Genomic DNA, 21,845 nt, shown 5'->3' on the forward strand with positions numbered 1-21,845 from the left:
GCTTTGAGCCTCTCCTGCCTGTGTGGGGAATAGCTGACTGCGGCAGCTGGCAAATGGCTCTGGTGAGAACAGTAAAAGCCGGCATTAAAACACAAAAAAAAAAAAAGAGTGAGAGCAACAGATACGTTTGACAGAAAAATGACATCAGAAGCAGGTTATGGGAAAATGCCTGCGGTGAAATTGCAGCTTCGGGCTAAAGAGGCACCTGCTGTGCACACTGTTAATTAATTGCCATCGTGTCAGATGCCACTAGAAATGCCTCAGCGCAGCCAGAGAGATGTGTCCTGCCTGTGAAAAACTTTCACTCCCTGCATCCCTCCAAGCGGCTTGCTGGGAATAAAACCCCTAGAGCTGGCTGATGGGATAAACGCTCCCCGTTAGCCTGGATCCTGCAGTCCCAGGATGGACTGGTCCCCTTGGCCAGGCTCCATCCCTGCTGCCTTTCCCTTGTCCCACTAAGTCACTTGTCACCTGTGAGCTGCAGGGACACCATTGCACAGCCCCCAGTTCATCCCACTCCCCATCCCACAAGCCCCACATCCCCACTGTCTCTGCCCAAAGGGGACCAGCTGTTTGGGAGGGGTGGAAAGCCTGGGCCAGCGCTGCCAAAGGATGCTTGATCCCAACCCAACATCAGGAGCAGGATCAGGCCCGCAATACCTTTGTCCTTCCTTCTCTCGGCACCGAAGTTTTCTCTTGACTTCCATGCTGCTCAGCTCTCTTACCAGCCACTTCTCTTATCCCTAAATTTTACCCATGAGTATCCTATCCCACTTTATAAAACACTCTCAGGAAGGGATCTGCCAGGCGAGCAGCTCTCGCCCCAGGTCCCTGACGCATGCCAGCGATGCAGACAGCCCGACTCCGTGGCATTTCAGCGTCAGATTTATTATTAATTATCGGTGCCATTATTACACGGCACCTATGAGCCCTGGCCATTGAGTAAAGCCCTGTGCAGAATATTAAAATGCTGATTTCCCTCTGAGATGAGAACTTGCTGGTGCCTCTCTGCTCATTTGTTTGCAAATGCCGTTTTCCTGTTGAGGCTGTATTCCCAGCAGGCACAGCAAGGAAATGCTTGCATAAACAGCCCCTGTTTAAGAAACCATGTATCTCACACGTTCATGTATTATAGCCCTAATTGGGATTACTGTGACACTATAAGAAAACCATTTCATTTTGTCTGATGCATTTTTAAGATCTTATTGTGCCTTCAGAACGCCTCAGTGCAGCAACAGCTCGAGCGTATATGGTGGAGGACGCAGTTTTCTTCTGCAAAGCATGGCTTAGCTGGCTGTGACAAGTTATATTAAGGCGCAGCTCATTTTTGTGCCCCTCTGCAAGTCTCCAAATGGCGCGCTGGTGTGTGACGGCTGCAGCTGTCCTGAATTTTGCCCTGGTATCGGGTTCTCGCTCCGAGAGCGGGTGGCAGCGTGGCTCTTGGCAATGACGGCTGTCCCGGGCCAGGAGCCAGCACCTGCCGGAGTCAATGGGAGACCTCGCACCGCTGCCAAAGGGCTCAGGGGCTCTGCTCCCCGGGCAGAGACACCCTCTCTATTGGCACAGGAGAGAAAACACTCCGTTTTTCATGATAGCGATATGGGTTTTAATGCTAACGCAAGGTAGATGAAGAGGTGGCTCAGGTAAAGCAGAATAAAAGGCTGCAGCTCTGCAAGCGTGCCAGGGCTGTCACTCCCTTCCCCCTGCACTAAGTTCCCTTGGAGAGCTGCACGTGAGGTGCCAGCCCCCTGAGCATCATCTTCCGTTTTCACTGCCCAAGCATCTCCTGAAAATGCCAGAATTCTCTTCTCCTCAGCTGCCTGATTTCCAGCAGCTGATGAAGCAAAGGAATTGTTTCAGGCTGTGTTTTAAGGTAACGAAACCAGCCCTCAGTTATATGGCAGGGGGAGGAAAAGAATTTGGCACCAACGAATGCAAATACAGCAGTTCAGCTTACAACAAACAAGCAAATGAAACCAGGATCCCTCCCCGCAGGTATTTTTGTAAAAGCCTGCCATTATTATCCCTCTGCTATTGAGCAAGACTGGCAGCGTTATCTCAAGCTGTGCAGTACCCCTAATATTTAGAGCTATTTCAACAGCTCTGAATCTTAGGGGACACAGAAACATGGCCAGAAACTAGCCTGGACAGAAAGATGGACAGCTTTTACAGCTTTACAGCAAATGTCGCACACATACATAGTACAGACATTAAACAGGGTCTTCCTTCTTTCTACAGGCATGGTACCCACCCCACTTACAAATACCTGCCTTACATAAAGGCCATGTGTCTGCCTCCAGGTGCTGTTACAAAGCGATTGCAGTGGGGTTTGCTGCTGCCAGGTGGCAACTCTACATGACCAGTAATAATCCCCTCCCCAGGTTAGGGATGCAATGCTTTTTGCAAGTGTTTAAAAGTTTAAAAGAGGCATAGCTAGCACACCTGAGAGAGACAAGAGAGTCAAACAGACTGGGATAATTTGTGGATAAAAAAAATCAAAGTTAAGATGTAGCAAAAATGCCCAGAGAGGTGGTGGATGCCCCATCCCTGGAAACATTCAAGGCCAGGTTGGACGGGGCTCTAAGCAACCTGATCTGGTTGGAGATGTCCCTGCTCCTTGCAGGGGGGTTGGACTAGATGGCCTTTAAAGGTCCCTTCCAATCCAAAATATTCTATGATTCTAAAAAGCATCTCAGGTACCTGCACTTGTGACTCTCAGGGCTAAAGAAGTCACTGTCACAGCAGCCAGAGTTGATACCTGAGGTTGCCTGTCTCCCAGTACCAGAACTACTCCCAGCTTAATTTCTGAGCTGCTCACACATAGCTTTAATTCAGAGATGGTTCAAAATGTACAGAAGGCCAGAGCAGACACACTGCTTGATTTTGCATGGATAGATATGCTGGAAAGCCAAAAACTTCCAGGAAAAACTCAACAAATTCTCTGTGCCACACAACTGCCACTGCTCACAACCAGGGTATGGCAGTACTACAGACTGCTCAGCCACAAAACTCAGCCTAATCCAGTCCTAGTGGGAAAAAAACAAAAGGGAAGAAAAAAAAAAAATCAGAACCATGGCCATGAGCAGTTTATTCCAGCCCAGCTTTTCACAGAGGGGGAAGAAATCCTGAGCAGAGAGAAGCAAGACTGAGCCAACCATGCAAGCAGCAGTGCCTGCTGGGGTAGGGGTTGGTTCTCGCTCTCCTGCTGACGCCCACTCCATGCTTCCTGGGGGCTGCCCGGTGTCCTGGCTGCCAGCAGAATGCTCCGATGGGCTTCCGCAGCAGAGGAGGTGAACAAAGCCCCAGCCGCCAGTGGGGAGCATGGAGCATCCCAGCCCAGCTACACCAGCCCTGTAGGCAAATCTGCTGATGGTGCTAATGGTGCTCGACTCAGCAGGCTGGGCTCTTGGAGTGCTTTTGCTCTGCGCATTAACTTAGTCTCCAGCATTATCTGACAACTCAGATGTGAAGAAGCCAAAATATGCACCCAGTAATCTGGAAAACGGGTTCCCTGTGCAAGCAACAAGGCTCAGGCAAAACACTGCCTATCTCCACAGCAGAGATACAGGGGAGGGAGGCACTTGCTGTAAACCACAGCGTTGTTCTTCCTGCACCAGGAACACATACAGATCCTCTTTGCCTGGTTTTCCAGGCCCCAGACGACAAGAGCACTTAGGTATGTAAAGAGATTCAGGCACTGCTGCCCAGAGGCACAAAACTCCCAGCCAGCCATTCTGAACTCGCTGATGTCTGCTGCATCGCATCACTGAAGTGCCCAGCTGCCTGCTTCCCCCTCGCCCAGAGAGACCTCAGTGCTCTGCGTGCCTCAGCTGGGTGGCTCGGCAGCTCCTTCCCAGCCTGCCAGACATCAGCCTCAGCTCTGGCGTTGGACCCTGCGTGCACAAATGACGGGCTCAACCGCAGAGGCTGCTTCCCTTTGTGGCTTTGTACCGTTAACCCCACAGCCAATGCTCCACTGTGGGATCACCCTCATCTTGGTCCTCCTCCAGTCCCAGGGGAAAGGCATCTGCCTTGGCAAGGAAGTGCCAGAGCCCTGAACCCAGCAGAGCTCGGGGCTATGAAACTGTGCAGAGGACAAGCTGACCCTGGGGTAGTGATCACTGGGGTGGCGGACCCTGTTGGAGGTGGGCAAATGTGGGACACAGAGGCAAGATGTTGGTGTCAGGATGTATGTGGATGCCAGGGAACGGCAGATCAGGCGTGCCAAGGCTTAGCTTTGCTGGGCCCACAACCCTCCACAGCCTGGCCAGAGCGATGGGGTTATGGAAACAGGTTGGATGGTAATGCAGTCTTCAGCCTCGCCAGCTGGAAGCATGACTCCGATGGGCCTCGGACCCACGGTCCTATCAGAAATACATAGTATCATAGAATCATAGAATCATAGAATGGTTAGGGTTGGAAGGGACCTTCAAAGGTCATCTAGTCCAACCCCCCTGCAAGCAGCAGGGACATCCCCAACTAGATCAGGTTGCTCAGAGCCTCATCCAGCCTGGCCTTGAACGTTTCCAGGGATGGGGCCTCCACCACCTTTCTGGGCAACCTGTTCCAGTGTTCTATAACTCGCATCATAAAAAATTTTTTCCTAATTTCTAATCTAAATCTACCCCCCTCTATTTTAAAACCATTACCCCTCGTCCTATTGCAACAGGCCCTACTAAGCAGCCTTTCCCCATCTTTCTTGTAGGCCCCCTTGAGGTACTGGAAGACCACTATCAGGTCTCCCCAGAGCCTCCTCTTCTCCAGGCTGAACAGCCCCAACTCTCTCAGCCTGTCCTCAAAAGAGAGGTGCTCCAGCCCTCTTATCATCTTTGTGGCCCTCCTCTGGACCTTCGTCTCTGGCCAGAGCGATACCACCAAATCAGAAGGAGCTTCCCTTTTCCAGCTCCCTCCTGGGCTCCATTCATCCCGTGGGATTTGCCAGCAGATGGCAGGCAACCCCTGGCAGAGGTCCTGGCCAGCCACACTTGGCTACTGAGCTCCTCGATCCCGTCCAAACAGTAGAAAGGTCTCCTCCTAGCTCTCCTGCCCCTTCCCCTGTCATGCCCACACCTGGGCCCACGCTGAGCCCAAACACCTGGACGCGCCGGTGCAGTAACCTCCTGTGGGAGTTTGCAGCCCTCAAGAAGCGGATGAGGAAGACCCAGTGTTCAGCTAAGAGTGAATGGAGGGGTTCCGTTTCAATACCAGCAGCACACAGAAGGGAGCCACACTCAGCCATCTGACCGTCATTTAGCCCAGAGAAACACTAAATTTTAGAAGAAAGAAAGAGCAGGCCAGATACCACATTCATTGCCTCTGGTCCCCTGCAGGGTTATCTGTTTGGCTCAACCTTTGATATTAAATTATCTTTTTGTATTTAAGTAAAAAAAAAAGGCCCATTATCAAAAACATCATGTCAGCACCAAGTAGCAAAGAGACACTGCACCACAGACTTCAGGTTCGGCGTCTGTGTACCTCCTCGCCCTGGTTGGGCATTGCTCTCTGCCCAGGACACAGGCAAACAAACCCACGTTTACAAACCCCATCATAACACCATGGAGGCTGCTGGCAGAGGGACTTGTCAAGTGCAGAATGGCAATGGCTGGGTACAGACTTTTAATTTTCAGGCCTCAAGAAGCTGTTTGCAAAAGCAAAGTCAGACTGCAACAGTTTTGCTCTGAAGCCTCCCAGTGAAACCAGCGACAAGTTGGCTTGGAAAGGCTCTAGGGAAGGAATTGGCTCAGGCCTGCGCTCAGATTGTTTGCGGTTTCTGTGATGGAAAGCATTTAGCCAAACTCCTGTCAAGAACTGCGAATTTCAACATTTGTACACAGCTGTCTGTTAAGAGAGGAAAACCCACAAAACAAAACCCCTAACTGATAAACAGCACCAGTTCCCTAAAGAGCAGCTTCCCTGTTTGCAGGGCTGCAAACTCTGGCTCTGTCCTGGCCTACCCGGCGCCATGGCCGGTACTGGTGGGACGGCGCTGGCTCTGTGGCCACTTTGGCTTGGCTAAAGCAGCCCCAGCTCTGCAGGCTGCTGGGCTGGGCAGCAGGGCTTCACGGCTCTTCCCCATCCTCCCGCCTGCAGATACTCTTGCCAGTTGCCAAAGGGCATCATACGTAGCCTGTACATTATCCATGCTCTGGCACTTGAGATGTTTAGGACTTGGGCACTCTCATCCCGAGCTGTTTCTCACCGTGGCTCTCCCCTTGCAGATGAACACAGAGCAGCTCAGAGGAGTGAAGCATCTCTCCCAGGCTTGGATTAACCAGTGTGACCAGTGGGTTTTCGCCTTCCCATTGTGTTGTGGTTTTGTTTAGTGAGGGGGGGCCTAAGATAGGAAAACTTCTTCTGTAGGAAACTGCTAGAAGTTGGTCCTCTTTGTTCAGTGGACTTGGACAAGCCTAGGGCGGACCCGCTGCTGGCCAAGGCTGAGCCGATTGGTAGCAGAATGTTCCGTGATAACGCCTCTGCGATAACGTATTTAAGAAGGGGAGAACAGAAAAAAAAACAAGTGAAGAGAAGATGTGAAGAAGCTGAGCAGGGGCAGAGGCACAGAGGGGGAGGCGCAGGCCTCATGGGCCTTGCAGGCCTCACCCTCTGGCCTCTCGCCAAGCGGCTGACTGGGCCCGACTCGGCCCGGCCCAGCTGCAAGAAGTGGAGGAGATGAGATGGATGATGTGAAGAGATTCTGAGAGGCGTCTGCCAGCCTGTTGTGAAGAACTTTTTCTTGTGAGAGGAACAGCTGCAGATGCCAAGGTCAGTGAAGAAGGAGGGGGAGGAGTAATGCGGCTCCTGGCCAAGATTCCCCTGCAGCCTGTGGTGACGACCATGGTGGAGCAGGTTGTCCCCCTGCAGCCCACGGAGGTCCATGGAGGAGCAGAGATCCACTTGGAGCCCGTGAAGGACCCCACATTGGGGGAGATGGATGCCTGAAGGTGGCTGTGGCCCGTGGAGGGCCCGCTGGGACAGCCGTTCTGGAGAGACTGCACCCCATGAAAGAGATGACCCACACCGGAGCAGTTTGACAAAGGACTGTGGCGTATGGGTGGGACCCCACGCTGGAGCAGGGGAGGAACGTGAGGAGTTCCTCCCCCGACCATGAAGCAGCGGCATAAGACAACGCATGATGAAGTGACCGCAACCCCCATTCCCTCTTCCCCCCTGTGCTGCTCGGGCGGGGAAGGTAGTAGAGATAATGTTAAGCTTGGGAAGAGGGAGGGGTGGAGGGAGGTTATCTTATTCTCTGTCTCATTATCCTGCTGTTTGTAGTAATAAATGGTTTTCCCCAAGTCGAGTCTGTTTTGCCTGTAACGGTAACTTTAAGGATTTTCTCCCTGTCCTTATCTCAAAGCTTGAGCTGTTTTTTCTTATATTATCTCCCTCTATTCTCTCGGAGGGTAGGGGGGGAGAGAGAGAGACCGCATAGTCTGGTCCCAATCAGGGCTGAACTATGACACATTGGCACTGCCAGACGCTGGCTTGTGCGTGGGGTCACTGCTGACCACAGCACTCACCAGCCCAGCCACCTTCACCCTGTCCACACACAACATGCAGGCTGGCATGCTCCCCTCCCCTCCAAGCACAGTGAGAGCTATGGCACAGCCCTCATGGGGCCAGTTCTGCCCACACAGGGTGTGTGCCACCCCACACATCTCATCTTCTACACATGTTCCCTCAAGGGGCTGCATCAACTCCTCCGAGCCAGGACGGCTATCACCCCTGCAGCAGTGCCCACTGGGCACTCTTCCTCCAAGCAGAGCTGGGATTTAGGACAGTGACAGCTCTGTCCTGCTGCCTGAACTTGTCACAGCCCAGCCCCGGGCAGCCCTACACCTTGCCTCCATGGGATGCTCCTACACCTTTGGGCTACCAGTGGCTCAGAGAGACTTCAGGCCCTTCACTCCCAGACTCAGGTTGCTTCTGAAGCTTCCAACTACCCTTCTGAGAGGGCGGTTGTGCTTCGGACCAGCAGATTCATGGAGCTGCTTCTGGTGAACACTGTCCTATTGCTGCTGTGGGCCATACCATGAACTCGTCTCTTGGCCTGGGTGTGCTCCCAGGGGATTGCTGCCTTGGAGTTGTGCTCCCGTAAACACAGCAGCATGAAATGACAATCGCATCTTCTGCCTCCGAATCCTTCTCCTGACATGCTGCTGCCCAACATGACCCTGCTTACATGTAGCTAAATTGTTAGACTCTGTATTAAATAGGTCACAACTGACTTATCCTTTTACACTTTCTAACACAACAGGCATGAAATTTTTAGTCTGTGTGTCTCTGGACAGTGGATGGGAACCAGGGGTCCATGATGACCCCACCACCGCTGATTTCCAACAGCGGTGACTGCTACAGGCTCACACTGCCCAGCTATGCAGCAAGGAGAATAAGCACGCTGATGCTGCAAGAGCATAGTTAAGGAGTCAAAAAGGGGCTTCTCACCCCTCACCGGAGAATCTCATGCAAAAAACAGAAGCCGGGAGAAACTCCTGCCAAATGGCACTTGCTCACAGTTCAAGCTGAGACACAGTCAGCCCACTCTGTTCCCACCAGGCTCACTGGATCTCATGCGTACACACACACACACGCATGCACGCACACACACACGTGGCTGTTAAAGCATGTTCTGGTGCCAGAGAAATGTGGCGTGACTCAAAAGAAAACAATGGATCTGCTCCCACCTACCTGCGTGAACGTGAATCATGTGGGCTCAAATCCCAGCCAGATGTAAATCAACAGATCATAAATGAAGTATGAAAGAGCACCCTCTGAGGCCTGGCAGCCTCCCCCACTTCTCTCCCCCTCCCAGGACGTCAGTCCCTCTCATGGGCTCTGGCAGGGTTTGCTCACATCCTCCCTAAATAACCCAGCCCCATACTCATTCCCTGCCAGCACCTCTAAAGGGACGCAAAAGCACTCATTTTCAAGGGCTTCCCCAGAAAGGTCCAGCTCTTGCCCTCTCCTGGAGCAGTGAAGTCATTTGGATCAGTGTAGGTCTTTAGCTTTAGTAGGTCTTCCCCCAAAGCAGCTGCCACCTGGGACTCTGGGGCGGGCAGGCAGGGCTGCAGAGGGAGGAGGCCAAGAAGATGATGCCAGTGGGGTGCTAAGGGGCAGCCAGGCGCCTCCTTGCCATTTGAGGCAGCAAGTCATCCTGCAGCCCTGCCACGCAATGCTGGAGACTCCAGCGGCTTCCTGCCGGCGGAGGGCTTGCACCAATCACACCTCACCTAATTCGGGGGGACCAGCAGGAGCCCTGCATGAGCACGGCCTTTGCAGACTTCCTTTTGCTTGCCACGGCCAAGGAATCTGTTTCCCTCAGTCTTTTCTGTTTGATTTGCAGGTCAATGAGATGCATTTCCTCAGCAAGACTCATGTCCTCCAAGCAGAAGATCCAGCTTCACAGCAGATGCTGTCTGCCACACTGCTGAATGGGCTGCTGGCTCTCTCCAACGTGGGTTTTTCTTCTCTTTCTAGCTTCCTCAGTAGCCTCCCACCACGTGCACAATCCTTCCATCCACAGCAGCACAATGTGTAAGAAAATTTGAAGACAATAATCTCAAGAGGGTTCAGGCTGTGCTCTGAAATACATGCCGTAATTTTAGACATCCTGACAGACAAACAGCAGAGCTGTCAGGCAGCTCCCCAAGACAGCCAGAACCCAGGCAGCACTGGCAGCAGAATATCTCCTCCAGCAGCAAAACCAAAGTGAGACAAACCACCCAAGGGCTCTCAATCTCTTTCTTTTAGATGCATATACCATTAGCCATAAAACAGTATCCCCAGGTGCAGGCTACCAGGGGTCTGCAGAAAAGGGGGTTTGTTTAGGATTGTATCAGTAGGACTTGGCTCACGACAGACCTTAAACATAGTAAAATGAGGTCTGGATCTGGGGCACTGCAGAGAAGCAGAAGGACGTGCTTCAAAAAACTTCCAGAAGTCCTACCCTCACCTACGTGTGGGGACTCAACAGTCCCTCTGAGCAACCTCAGGGCCTAAAATGCATTGGAAGATGGGTACCACAGGCCCACCCTATGGAGGCACACAACAGTGGAGCTGTGGCACCTCAGTCCATCAACCTTTTCACAGTCAAGAGTGAGCTGGTCCTCATGTGGCACCTTCCATCTCGGCCTCTCCCACCTGCAGGCCTTCGGGAGCTGAGGGATTGCTCAGCAGGAGCCACGTGTGTGGGGACGAGAGGTGGCATGCAACACGCCTGTTGCTGCGCTGGCTGGCACCTTGCTTCTGACTTCAGTCTTTTTCACATTTTCAGCTGCTTTTGCAAGGGCAGGAATCACGATGGGGCTCCGGGAGGTCCAGAGAGTTTTTCTGAGGTGTTGCAGTATTTGCAAAGCATTTGAGAAAGCAGACCCCAACGCCAGAACTTCTCTGTCCCAGATCAGAGAGCAGCGCAGCAGCAGTGCTACCCTCTCCCAAGACACCCACTGCCTGCAGCACATGCTGACAGCTTGTGTGAAGTGGGCCCATTGCTCCCGGGGGCTGGATCATCTCCCTTCCCACCTCAGCACACAGGCCTTGCAGTTGGAGCTGCCCCATGATGACATGTTACATTCGCCAGCCCTTGCATCCACCACCGCAGCCCAAGAGGGGACAACTTCCAGACCATCTCAGAGGACCCACTCACTCAACAGTTTGCAACCACCCACAGTAGCAAACCTCCACAAGGGTGCCATGGTCCATGCAGGGGCTGACAAATCTGCCCATGGCACAGATCACCTCCTCTTGCAGGAGGGATGGTTCTGGCTGGGAGGGAGGTGGGTCCAGGTCAGGTAACTGCATTCCTCAGCAGCAGCTGTGGGGCTGGGAGCTGGTCTCCCACCCAGCTGAAGGAAGCAATCACGTTACGCGGTGGGGATGTCTGGCCCTGAACATCCAAAACTGTGGTACGTGGTGTAAACCTGAAACCTGCTCTATGAACGCTCAGCACTGTTATATTTAGTGTGCATAGCTCTGCTGGCTACACAGGGGATCCTGTTTTCTCACTGCATTTTTGGGAAATAAATTATTTCTTAGCTGCACACTTGGATATGTGCATGAGAGAAGCAAGACGTAGGGAACTTGGTTAGTCTTTTTTTTTTTTTTTAAATTTAAGAGGTGACAGATGACTATCAATGTCAACAAGGTTGTATTAGTCATGCTGGCCTAAACAATCGTAGGACATATCCTAATAATTTAAATGAGTGTACTGCTGGAGTTCATCTGTATGGCAAAATCCTGAAATCCAGAAGCAAATGTGTGTTTTGTTTTGACATCCATGTATAGCACATCCAGAGACCACCTCTAATCCCACAGAAGTAGGGATCCTTCTCACTGTCTTTCCCCATCCTCTCCACAAGTATGCCATGTCACATGCACTGGAATCTCAGTCCACGTGAGGTCAAGCCGGAATACTGCTAAGGTGCTCTTCTGATTCCATTTTCCAGGTAGTGTGTAGACTGCCTAGAGTCACAGACCAGTGAGTTGCTGGTCCCCCCACCACAGTCACATGCAAAACATCACAAAGGTGCTAGGTAGAACACAAATGGATTACCTCAGCTCTGATACACGAGAAGCCACAGCGATAACGTGCTCTTGTAATAGCATGAACCCTGTGTATTAATAGAAGTATGATGCACTACAACTGATATAGGAGTCTGGCACGTTGGCTGGGAAAGAACACACCTGCTTCTGATCTAGCTGGCAGGTCACTTCTTATGTCCTCCAGCACACACGATCCACTGACAAGTATTTGATGAGATTTACATTAACAAGCCACAGTTGAGCGTTTCTCCATAGACAATATATGTAAATGTTATCGTGTGAGATTGAGTTCCTGGAGATGAAAGCGTATGGCCACTGTGCAAATATGATACATGGCACAATCTCAGATGACTCAAATACACTTAAACAGCTCTAATAGTGCTCTGGTTGACAACAGAAGTTACTTCATTCCTGCTTCCCAGAACTGACTGTCTCAATGTCACAGGGGACTTCCATCTTTCATCCAGCAGCAGCATGACGTAGAAGCAACTCTTGATAATCCCCATTGGGACATACCCACCAGGGCGTCTTAGTAGATGTTCCCATTGTTCCTCAAATGGGTAGGGATTTATTTCTATGCCTGTGGGACACTCCAAGAGACAAGAAACTTTTAAACGTTTAAACAAAAGCTCCATTGTTACCAGGGGGAGTATTTTGAAACCATAAACTATGCAGATTTTCATGCATTTATGGGTGGGTAAGACCAAAATCTATGAACTTCTTGACACAATTGAGTCAGTCTGCTTGCTCTGTGCAGAGAATTTTGTAAAGGTGACTCACTCCTGTCAACTTTGCTAGGTATACCTTCTACAGTTGTGATGCTATACTTACAAGATAAACATTTCTCTTTCAAACTCAAATGTTTCCCAAGAACTGCAGTTACTACTCAATGCCATGATATGATCTGCTTGCTTGAATTTCTTCTGATGCAGCGAAAGGAGGACACCAGCAAGGGAGAAGCCCCATCTCCTTTGGTTCCTCTTTGTTAGCAAGTTAACGTTCTGAGTTTTACTGCCAAAACCAAACTGTTGGAAACTGTCCTTCTTTTCTTCTGCACCACTGCAAGAATTAAAATAGGTTGAAAACAGAAAATAGTAATTTCACAAACTACACATTCTACACCATATTAGATAATGGCATGACCAACAACAGATGTTTTTGAACAGTACAGTGTATCAATAATACTACAATCTGACAATTTACAATCCTGTCATAGTGCTCTCTGTGAAACGGGAGGACTACAGGAGCCTTTTGCAGTAAAACTTTAAGTCTTTCATTTTGCAGTGCTCTGGCTCACTTTTCAGCCAAAGAAGTATGTTTTCTTTAAAAGCTGATTGCTTTTCCATAGACCTGTGGGACCTAAGCTTACAGGTTAAAGTTCAGTGTCCACTTGTGTAAATTGTCTACAAGACTCCGAATTGACAACCGTGCCCCTGACCAGGTCAAGCATACAGAGTTACAGGTCATCTGTACAGAGCAGGGCTGTGCCATGCTGCCCAGATAATGGTAGAAAATATTTTTAACAACGTAAATGTTAAAAAATACACATTTAAATGTATTTAAAGTTCATCATGTTCTGGAGAACTTCAGATGCCTCAACTTGATAGCATTAGAATTTTGTAACAAAATCAAAAGGCTGCAGACTTTCATTCTTTTTTTTCTTCTAACATCCCAATGAATTCCTATTTCTGGAAGAATCTTAGCAATGCAGGCTCGACTACTGGCCACGGAAAGGACGTCTGAGCCATACATCATTCGGCAGGACCTGGTCCATGATTAAAACTTCATCTGCTGATGATAGGTATGTAGAATTCCTTTCTTCAGTGCTTCACGTACTGGGTTTTTTATTACTTAAGACATAGGATTAGTCTTGTGGAATGGAGATTGCATAAAATGCATTATTGCTGGCTACCATGAAACATCCAAGACTCAGTAACAAATATTTGATTTTTTTTTTTTGTTCCTCATTTTAAAAAGTAATATTAAAAAAAATGCAGATTCTCCTTTACTAATTTATTTATAACATTTACTGCTAGCATAAGCAAAGCAAAACTCCATTCTGACAACGGACTGGGGCACAGGTATCCTTTCTGCAATGATTTCAAACACCAGCTGGAGGTTTCACCTAACTTCTAACTAAACATCATCAGAAGACATTTTAGCTAAAGGAATGTATTTCGTTCAGCCATGAGTTCAACATATGCAATGTACGTGTCAAAGTTACATATTCTCAAGTCCTCTGTCCTCTTCAAGACATTTTGAAGAACACACTACAAAATAATCACATAATGGCCTGTTACGGTCCATGCAATACACTTACCAGTATGCCAGTATACAAAGCTGGAAAAACTGATCCTATAGCAGTATTCCAAGGCAAGCACATTATATAAAAATTATTAGGTAGGTTGGCATTACTTTCAGACTTCAAAAAACAATAATCATTATTTTTTTAAACACCTACTCTGGATTATCTTGGACATCTGTTACTTAACAACTGGGCTACTCCCACAGACATTTCAGCAGCTCGGCTATGACTGTACACACATCTTTCATAACCCCCGTGCTAGTTTTAATCTACCTCAAACAATTATTGTTCCAATAAATATTTCTTGCAAATGAAAAAAAATCATTGTGGTAATCACACAGTAATGTTTTTCTATATTACTACAGAAACACCAAAATAAACCAAGGCTTCTGGTTTTTTTCTGTGATCTTAAACAAGGGCATGAATTTCTCTGGAACGTAAAAAAGCAGTATCTACCTGTTAAAAAACCATTACAGGTAAACCATCAGTAACCTTTGCTGGGTATTGGAACAATGCTTGCTGAAGTTCCATGTTTAGTCAGATCAAATTGATACCTGGCACCAATATGATGTTTTTGTGTTCAAACAGCACATGGAAATTACTCCTCACACTACTACTGTGTACTGCCCAGTAGTAAAACCCCATGATATCAGAGTGATAATTACTTCCATTACAGAGTGCCTGCAAGCGCCAGTCATGAAGCTACTGTAGCAGGACAAAACGACCGTTCCTGTCTCAGCGAGCTTACAATGGGTGTACAGGGAGGTGAGGGATGGATGCAGATAGACTGGAGGGTGCAATGAAACACTGAGACAGTTTTGCTTACCACAATAGGTACGACTCACAGCCCACCACTAGCTTAAAATATTAAACTTCTGTAGACATCAAAGCCAAAGGATTGTAATGAAGGACGCAGAAGACACGTAGGAGGGAACTTTTCAGAAATTTATGCAACAAGTCTTCAGGAGCAATGGGCAACTGGAAACAGAGAATAAAAATGCTTATTTGGAAATAAAAAATGGGAGGTGTAGAGGCTGATCTGGTGGGACAATCAGACCAGGAGATAACTTAGATAACTTCTTGATTTGAGTAAGAGGGATAGGGTAACAGCAGGCTTTGGCAGTGATGTGCAAGTGAAGAGAGCAGCTTTACATTTAACGCAACTGAGGTGGCAGAGCCAGGGCCGTAACGCAAAGCAGGAAGCAACAAGTCAAAGCAAGAGACTAGTAATAAACAACCTACTCTGCAACTTTCTGAACGGCTATGATATGTAAGTTGTCTAGCTGTCAACGACAGAAAAAGAGATGATGCTATAATTCAGATCAGTATGATGAGGCTGGATTAGACTGTAAATTGTATGACCAGGTAGGAAAAACAGTGAGAGATGCTGTAAAAGAACAAAGATTGGGACAGAGCCAACATAAGAGGTTTTCAGAAGGACATTCAAGTCAAAGCTGCTGTCTAAGCACAATCTTACCAACAAACAGTACAGCAGAAGCAGAAAGGAAACCATGAGGCGTATAGAGCCGGGGATGCTCAGTTGTGTTGAGGCTGAAGCAACAGGTCTTTATCCACGAGGTGTTAGAGATGCAGGCAAAGCTTTTTGGCAAAAGGCTACTTCTATTCTCACCCCTGTGCAAAAAGCACATCAGAAAACGAAGCTCCTTTCTTGGTAGCGCAAGTAAATTCCAACCATTCTTACCCATGCAACTGTTATGGAGAAGACAGGTGCGACTGTTGGAAGACGTTCACTATCCACCTGTGAAACAACGGTTAGATGGAAGAGAAACACACAGACCCCAGAGCAAATCACACAAAACCCCACTTTGAAAACCCACCAATATGCTCTAGCTCATGCTTTCCATGTTGCCACCTGAAATACTTGAAATCCTCCAAGGTTCAGCAGGAGGGAGTAGAAAGAGGGCATTTAGCTACAGAATGCAGTAAACCAGCTTTTGTTCAGAAGACACGTCTATAGGATTGTCACACAAGTAATAATGAATTTCAACAAGAGGCATTGGTCTGCAGGCCAGAATACTTTTAAGCAGAGGACAAAACCTAAGAGAACCACTCCATTGATTCTGTTTTCCATAAGGCTTCATTCTATTTTGATAGACACACAACCATGAATATCCTCGTGGGCATTTTAAAAGCTACAATTTCAACTCTGAGGTTTTGCAAGCTTTGTTGTGTGTGGTGTATGATATCATAAACATCCTGAATACAATTACAACTGCAATTTTGTGGGCTATATTTTCCCTCTTGGTAGCCCAAAGCCAATGTTTACAAAAACTTTTCAGCATGCTTATTTGATTTGAACTTTTTATTATTATTACAAATGTATATTATTTTATTAAAAAAATTCACACTGAAGCAAAGTCAATTCAATTTCATTACAACCAAGAATATAAAATAAATGCGAGGAACTCATAGTTTAGTTTTAACAGTCATTTCAAGAGTCACATCAGGACAACTTAAAAGCAGTAAACTCTCAACTCTAGAATGAGAAAAGTATTTTGCTTTGTGGTTTTGCTAGCCCATTGGCACAGGCAGTGCCAAATGTGGCCACCACAGATCCAGAGCGGCAAAGTTTTGTGGCAGCATGAGGCGCGTACACAATAATTTCTAATGAAAACTACAAAAATGAAAGATGCGTGCATGAAGTTATTAGAAAAAAAATAACTGAATAGAGACAGGCACACTTCCACAAATAGTAAACATGGGAAAATACAACTAGAACTATTTGAAAAGTTATACCTTACATATATAAAAAGTTCTTTAAATTGCTGTTAAAAAGGACATATTCTGTCCACATTTTGTGTAATACTTTTTAGTGTCTACACAAGACAAATTTTTAAAAAAATTAAATAGTATTAATTTACTACTAAATATTTAGGAGATAACAGTGCATTATGGGCTTTTTTTTCATATAGTAATACACATCGCTCCTGTCTGGCGACATTTTTAGAAGATTACGTATGGCCTTATGTACAATACATTTATTTAATCCTAAAACAATTCTTTGCTTAATGGTGTTAAAGTACCATTCCTGAAGATTATGCAGGGGAACTAAGCTTATTATGTTTATATAAAATATCATACATATTTGAACACTTCTAGCTTCCCGCCACCCCTCCCGCTACGAATGCTCTTCCCTCCCCCTCCCCAGATACAGTGTCACAGATACAGTGCAGGACTCGCAGCTTTCCCTATATTTTTCCTTCATTGTGCAGTTTGTGCTACATAAACTTCACCAATGCGGACCAGGCTGCTCATCCCATTCATTCCCTGTGTGTTTCTTTCCTCTGAGCTGTGATGGGAAAAGCTGCACTCAGCGGTCGGTTCTCCCACCAGGCGACCAGGATGGAGAAGACACCTCCGCTGGGGTTGCCTGCCTCTCTCCGTACCGGTGTGAAACATTTTGGTGAGGGTGTAAAGGTTATGGGCAGAGACAGAGCTATGAGTACTAATGAAACTGCACAGGCAAAAAATAACATAAAAATTAAGTGGTCCTGGCTTCCCATGACACACTGCACGATTCACTTCTGAAAGCAGAGCATTTTTACCTCACAGGATAACCCCTGGAATGCAAAGCTTCTTCCACTATGAATTTCACCCACCCTGGCAATGTACATCAAGCTCCCAAAAAAAGGCAAATTATTTCACCACCAAGAAGGAACTAGAATCATAGAATGGTCTGGGTTGGGAGGGACCTCTAAAGGTCATCTAGTCCAGCCCCCTTGCAAGGAGCAGGGACATCTCCAACCAGATCAGGTTGCTCAGAGCACCATTCAACCTGGCTTTGAATGTTTCCAGGGATGGGGCATCCACCACCTCTTTGGGCAACCTGTGCCAGTGTTCCACCACCCTCATTAGAGTGTGCACGGCCTACACTTCAAAGCAAACACTTTTGCTTTTATTCACTCTCCTCTCAGTTGTGAGTTTGAAGGCAACAGAGGAAATTAGCTGGGCTTTGCATGTGCGCACAGAAGCTAGAGAGGATTGGCATGTGGTCACCTATCAGACCTAACCAAGGTAGAAATGCCAGTTCAGCTTAGAGAGACGTCACGGCAGTCACCCTAGAAGCTGGAAGCTCACTCATGAAAGCACCTTACAGTGCTGTGAAGTTTCACGCTCTACATACAGACTAATCTACACCATGATTTTTCCTTATTTGCACAAGAGCCAACCTTAATTAACCGTACAGTAACATGTCTCCCTGGCACCTCCTGACATTATATGGATTTTGATAATCAGCTGCAGGTCACAGTAGAGGGAAGAAAAGTTAGATAACTATAATGAAAAAGACAAAAGGATTTTAAGAGAACAGAAGCGTGAAAAGAACAGGAGGGGAGAAAAATTACTCTGCCAAAGGTTAATTTCCAAGAATGTGAAATTCGAGTCACAAAAATATAAAAGGAATGTTATTTTATGGCATTGTCCAAATATCCATTAGCTTGAAGGTATCTCATCCTAACATCAGTAAGAGGTGAGACATTCCAGTTGTGGAAATAATGTAACCCTAGACTCACTGAAATAAAATAAAGGAACAATTAAAATATGTTCTCTCAAACAGGCTACTAGGGTACATATAATACGTAGCATTTCAAGGGTTACACATCAAAAGTATCCTTTGGGAGATTATTTTTCCCCAGAAATATTTTTTTTCCTTCAAAATGCTTAATTTTATTTTCTCTACCTTCTGACCCATTTGATGACCAAAGCAGGTTTTAGTTGCTTTGCCAGAGAAGCTGGGTGTTGTCAAAACCACATGATCGCAGATATGGCCAAAGCAAGCCAACTGCTCCCAAAAGGTAGGAAAACAACACGTGCTTGAGAAGGAAGGGGGCACTAAAGGTGATAGGGAGATCAAATCCAGTAGAAACATCTATGTGTCTATCTGTGGTGAAAAGCATTCTCCTCAGAGCAAATAGTTTACTCATCCTGCTAGGTCTGATCACAACTTCAGTGTGAATGTGTATGGGTATACACATTTTTTTTTTCGTATGGACACAGGACAGAAGAGAACACACTGCAGTACAAAAGCCTGTAACATTAACCGGTTACATAAAACTCTTCTCCCTTCACCTCTTCTGTGGACACCAGTTGTAGAAGCTCGCTGAGGTTACATTGCCAGTAGCTTTATAAATGCATTTTTCCAGGTTTTCTGCAACAAGAGCCAGCCTTATTTCTGAAGGCTGAAGGAAAAATGAAGCTGTCCCAAATTACATGTTGTGTCTCTCCGAATAACTGTGGTTGCAGAAGCTGGACAATGATACTCTGATTATGCTTCTGAACTCCTCCTTATTTACTGGGGATTTTCTGCCCGCTACCCATCCACTTACAGTTCTTAGGCACAATCAAAACATGTTTGCTCTAGGGAAAAAGAAACATTTCAGTGCAATCAAGCGCATCTGGTGTAACTAATCTGGGTTAATCACAGCAATGTGAGGGACACAGAATATGCATTATAAACATGAAAAAGCAACATTTTTCAACATGCTTTTCAAACTGCACAATAATTTCTCTTAATTACTAATTCTAACTTAAAATGATTTAAATGCATTTGTTTTTGCAAGTCTTAGTATTTGTCACCTTTATATTTAGAAAACTGACTCAGGAATGTGAAAAAAAAAAAGCTAAATTTATAGAACTTTCACATACATTAATCAGCTGCTTAACAGAAAAACAAGCCTGTCATCCACATTCCTACTGAGACTTGAGGGCAGTAAATACATTTTCCTGACTATTTTGGTGTCCAGCCTGGGAAGACATTCCATTCTTCTGTTCCAACAGATCCTGAATGCATCTTCTTTTTACGTGACTGTCCTGGTTTCATTTAAAATAATGCTTAATAAAACTAGTCAGAGCATGATCACTGTGATTTCAAGAATTCAATGTGAATGAGTTAAGAAATATCAGCAATCTTCTGTCTGGCGTTCAGTCCAGTAGCATGAAGCATATTTGTTGCTGCAGAGACTTGGGTGGGTTCTTTCTTTTTTCCTTTTTTAAATTTTATTTTTTAATTTTTTTTTTTCTTTTTTAAGACCTCGCCTGAAAACTAGACTAATAAAAACAGAATAGTAAAATACTCTGGAACAGTAAAATTTTGCTGTTCTTGACATCCATAAGCAAAACAGTAATATCCTGTGAAAATAACATAGTGCTTTAAAAAGGTGCAATATACCTGTATAGCTAAACTGGTTTGCCTAGTATAAAACTAACTATATACAAGCTTGAAAGCCTGGGAGTTCAAGATTTTAAAACTTTAAAATCCCATCAAAGAGATTGAAAAGACAGATTTATGGCAATCACTACAGCATAAGGAAGGTGCACCAGGAATCCTTCAAAATTCCAAAGGTTAAAGAAGTTAAGTGCTGGGTTCAGATCAGAAGGGTTCATTAGAGTAACCACAATGGAGCACATGCAAGGGCAAGGAGGAAGGAAAACTTCACGAGAATCTCCTTTATGGCAATAAAGGGACAGGGGAGGGGAAAAAAGAAAAAAAGTCTTCAGTGATTGAAGTTTTCCTTTTGTCATGGTGAATTTTAATTCTGCATCAGAGTTTGTATTTTTGGTTCTTCTCATCATTATGAACTTCATATTGCTGGAGTCTTCTGGCTTTTAGTCCATTCCTTTCTGAGTGCAGTCCGTTGGCTCTCTCAGTACCTGTGAGACTGATGAGATTGGTGATACTGGGAGCTCTGCTGAGATGACGTGGAATAGCCCATTGTAGTCTGGGACTGAGAAGATCCCTGAATGTTGCTTTGGTAACTCAGGCGTGAGCTGGAGTGCTGCAGGAAAAGAGAGTGGGATCAGGGGAATGAAAACCAACCTGTTAGGACTATGCAGCTCAGGAAAACTCTTAACCGCTCTGAAGCTCATTAAAATGTGGCTGTCGGAGAAGCTGACTAAACAGTGTTACTGTTTAAGGTACCATAAAACAAGTAATCAGTCTGATCTGCAATCAGCCTTAGCAAAGCACACAAAATACGCAAGGTCACTGACAGACACCTAGAAGTACAGCACGTACACACTCATTTTTTTGAAGGAAAAATACACAAGACACAGAGAGCAGACTCTATTTCAAAATTCAGCTGTTTCTTAAACTTATGTCTATCATTACTGTAAGTGCTATTAATGCAAAACCAAACTGCTACAGCCACAAACACCCATTTTGAGATAGGAAATACTAAATGTTACAAACAGCTTATTCCGTTCCTGAGAAAAAGTCAACCATGACCTAAGAGTTACTCAATTTATCTAAATTTTAAAATGTTCAGTAGGATAAAACAATACAATTTTAGGTGAGTCTTTCAACCTGCTGCCTTATCTACTGGAAGTAAGGACAACTCCTTAAAGATGGGCATGTGTAAGTGCAATAACCTAACCTTGATTTTCCTGAATTTCTTTTCCCCCTCTGCTGTTTGGGATGTTCGCTCAGTGGACCCCCATCTCGGCAAGTCAAATTCATGGATCATTTGCAACCAGCCTGCTGAATTTGCCCTTTTATTGCCATATTAATTCCCTGTCCAGAATTAACAACAAGCTGCAAAATCACGCAAGCTGCAAAATCACTTTGCATGAAAAGCACTGCTCAGTGGATAGGAGGCTCTCTAGCAAAGTAAACCCCACCTCAATCCACACAAAAGGAGAGTCTACAAAAAAGCCCAGAACTATTTGCAGTCAGCAAACAGTTTGTTTCCAGCCAAGCTACGTGCAGGGCCAGGCAGCCATTCAATAGAGTTCTGTTCACTGTCTAGTTGATGGTTCCACCTGGCTATGTCCAAGGGTCATCAGCAAGACTGTGGCCAACAGCAGTCATGAGGAAAAGTGTTAAGAACCTACATTCTGATTAAATATCAGGATTATGAGTTACAGAAAGCCTCTGGAGAAGTTTAAGTTCTGAATGGAAATCCTATGGAGACAGTGGGTCTGTAAGACTACCACATGCTCCACTCTGACTCTGCTCAGTGAAGGCAACATCCCAGTCAGTGGT

General features: G+C 46.3%; 1 protein-coding gene across 4 annotated transcripts in view; it reads right to left on the reverse strand.

The window, feature by feature from the left end:
* Positions 1 to 16,151: 16,151 nt before the first annotated feature.
* The window catches only part of CDK19 (cyclin dependent kinase 19), a 144,899-nt gene continuing 139,205 nt past the window's right edge, over positions 16,152 to 21,845 (reverse strand). For all 4 annotated transcript variants that reach the window (XM_086743466.1, XM_086743464.1, XM_086743465.1 and 1 more), the window contains one exon: positions 16,152 to 20,640. In XM_086743466.1, the coding sequence (XP_086599592.1) occupies positions 20,509 to 20,640 (132 nt within the window). In that variant the 3' untranslated portion in view covers positions 16,152 to 20,508. The remainder of the gene's footprint in view (positions 20,641 to 21,845) is intronic.

Source organism: Chlamydotis macqueenii, chromosome 3 (assembly GCF_036417535.1).
Source record: "Chlamydotis macqueenii isolate bChlMac1 chromosome 3, bChlMac1.mat, whole genome shotgun sequence".
Lineage (NCBI taxonomy): Eukaryota > Metazoa > Chordata > Aves > Otidiformes > Otididae > Chlamydotis > Chlamydotis macqueenii.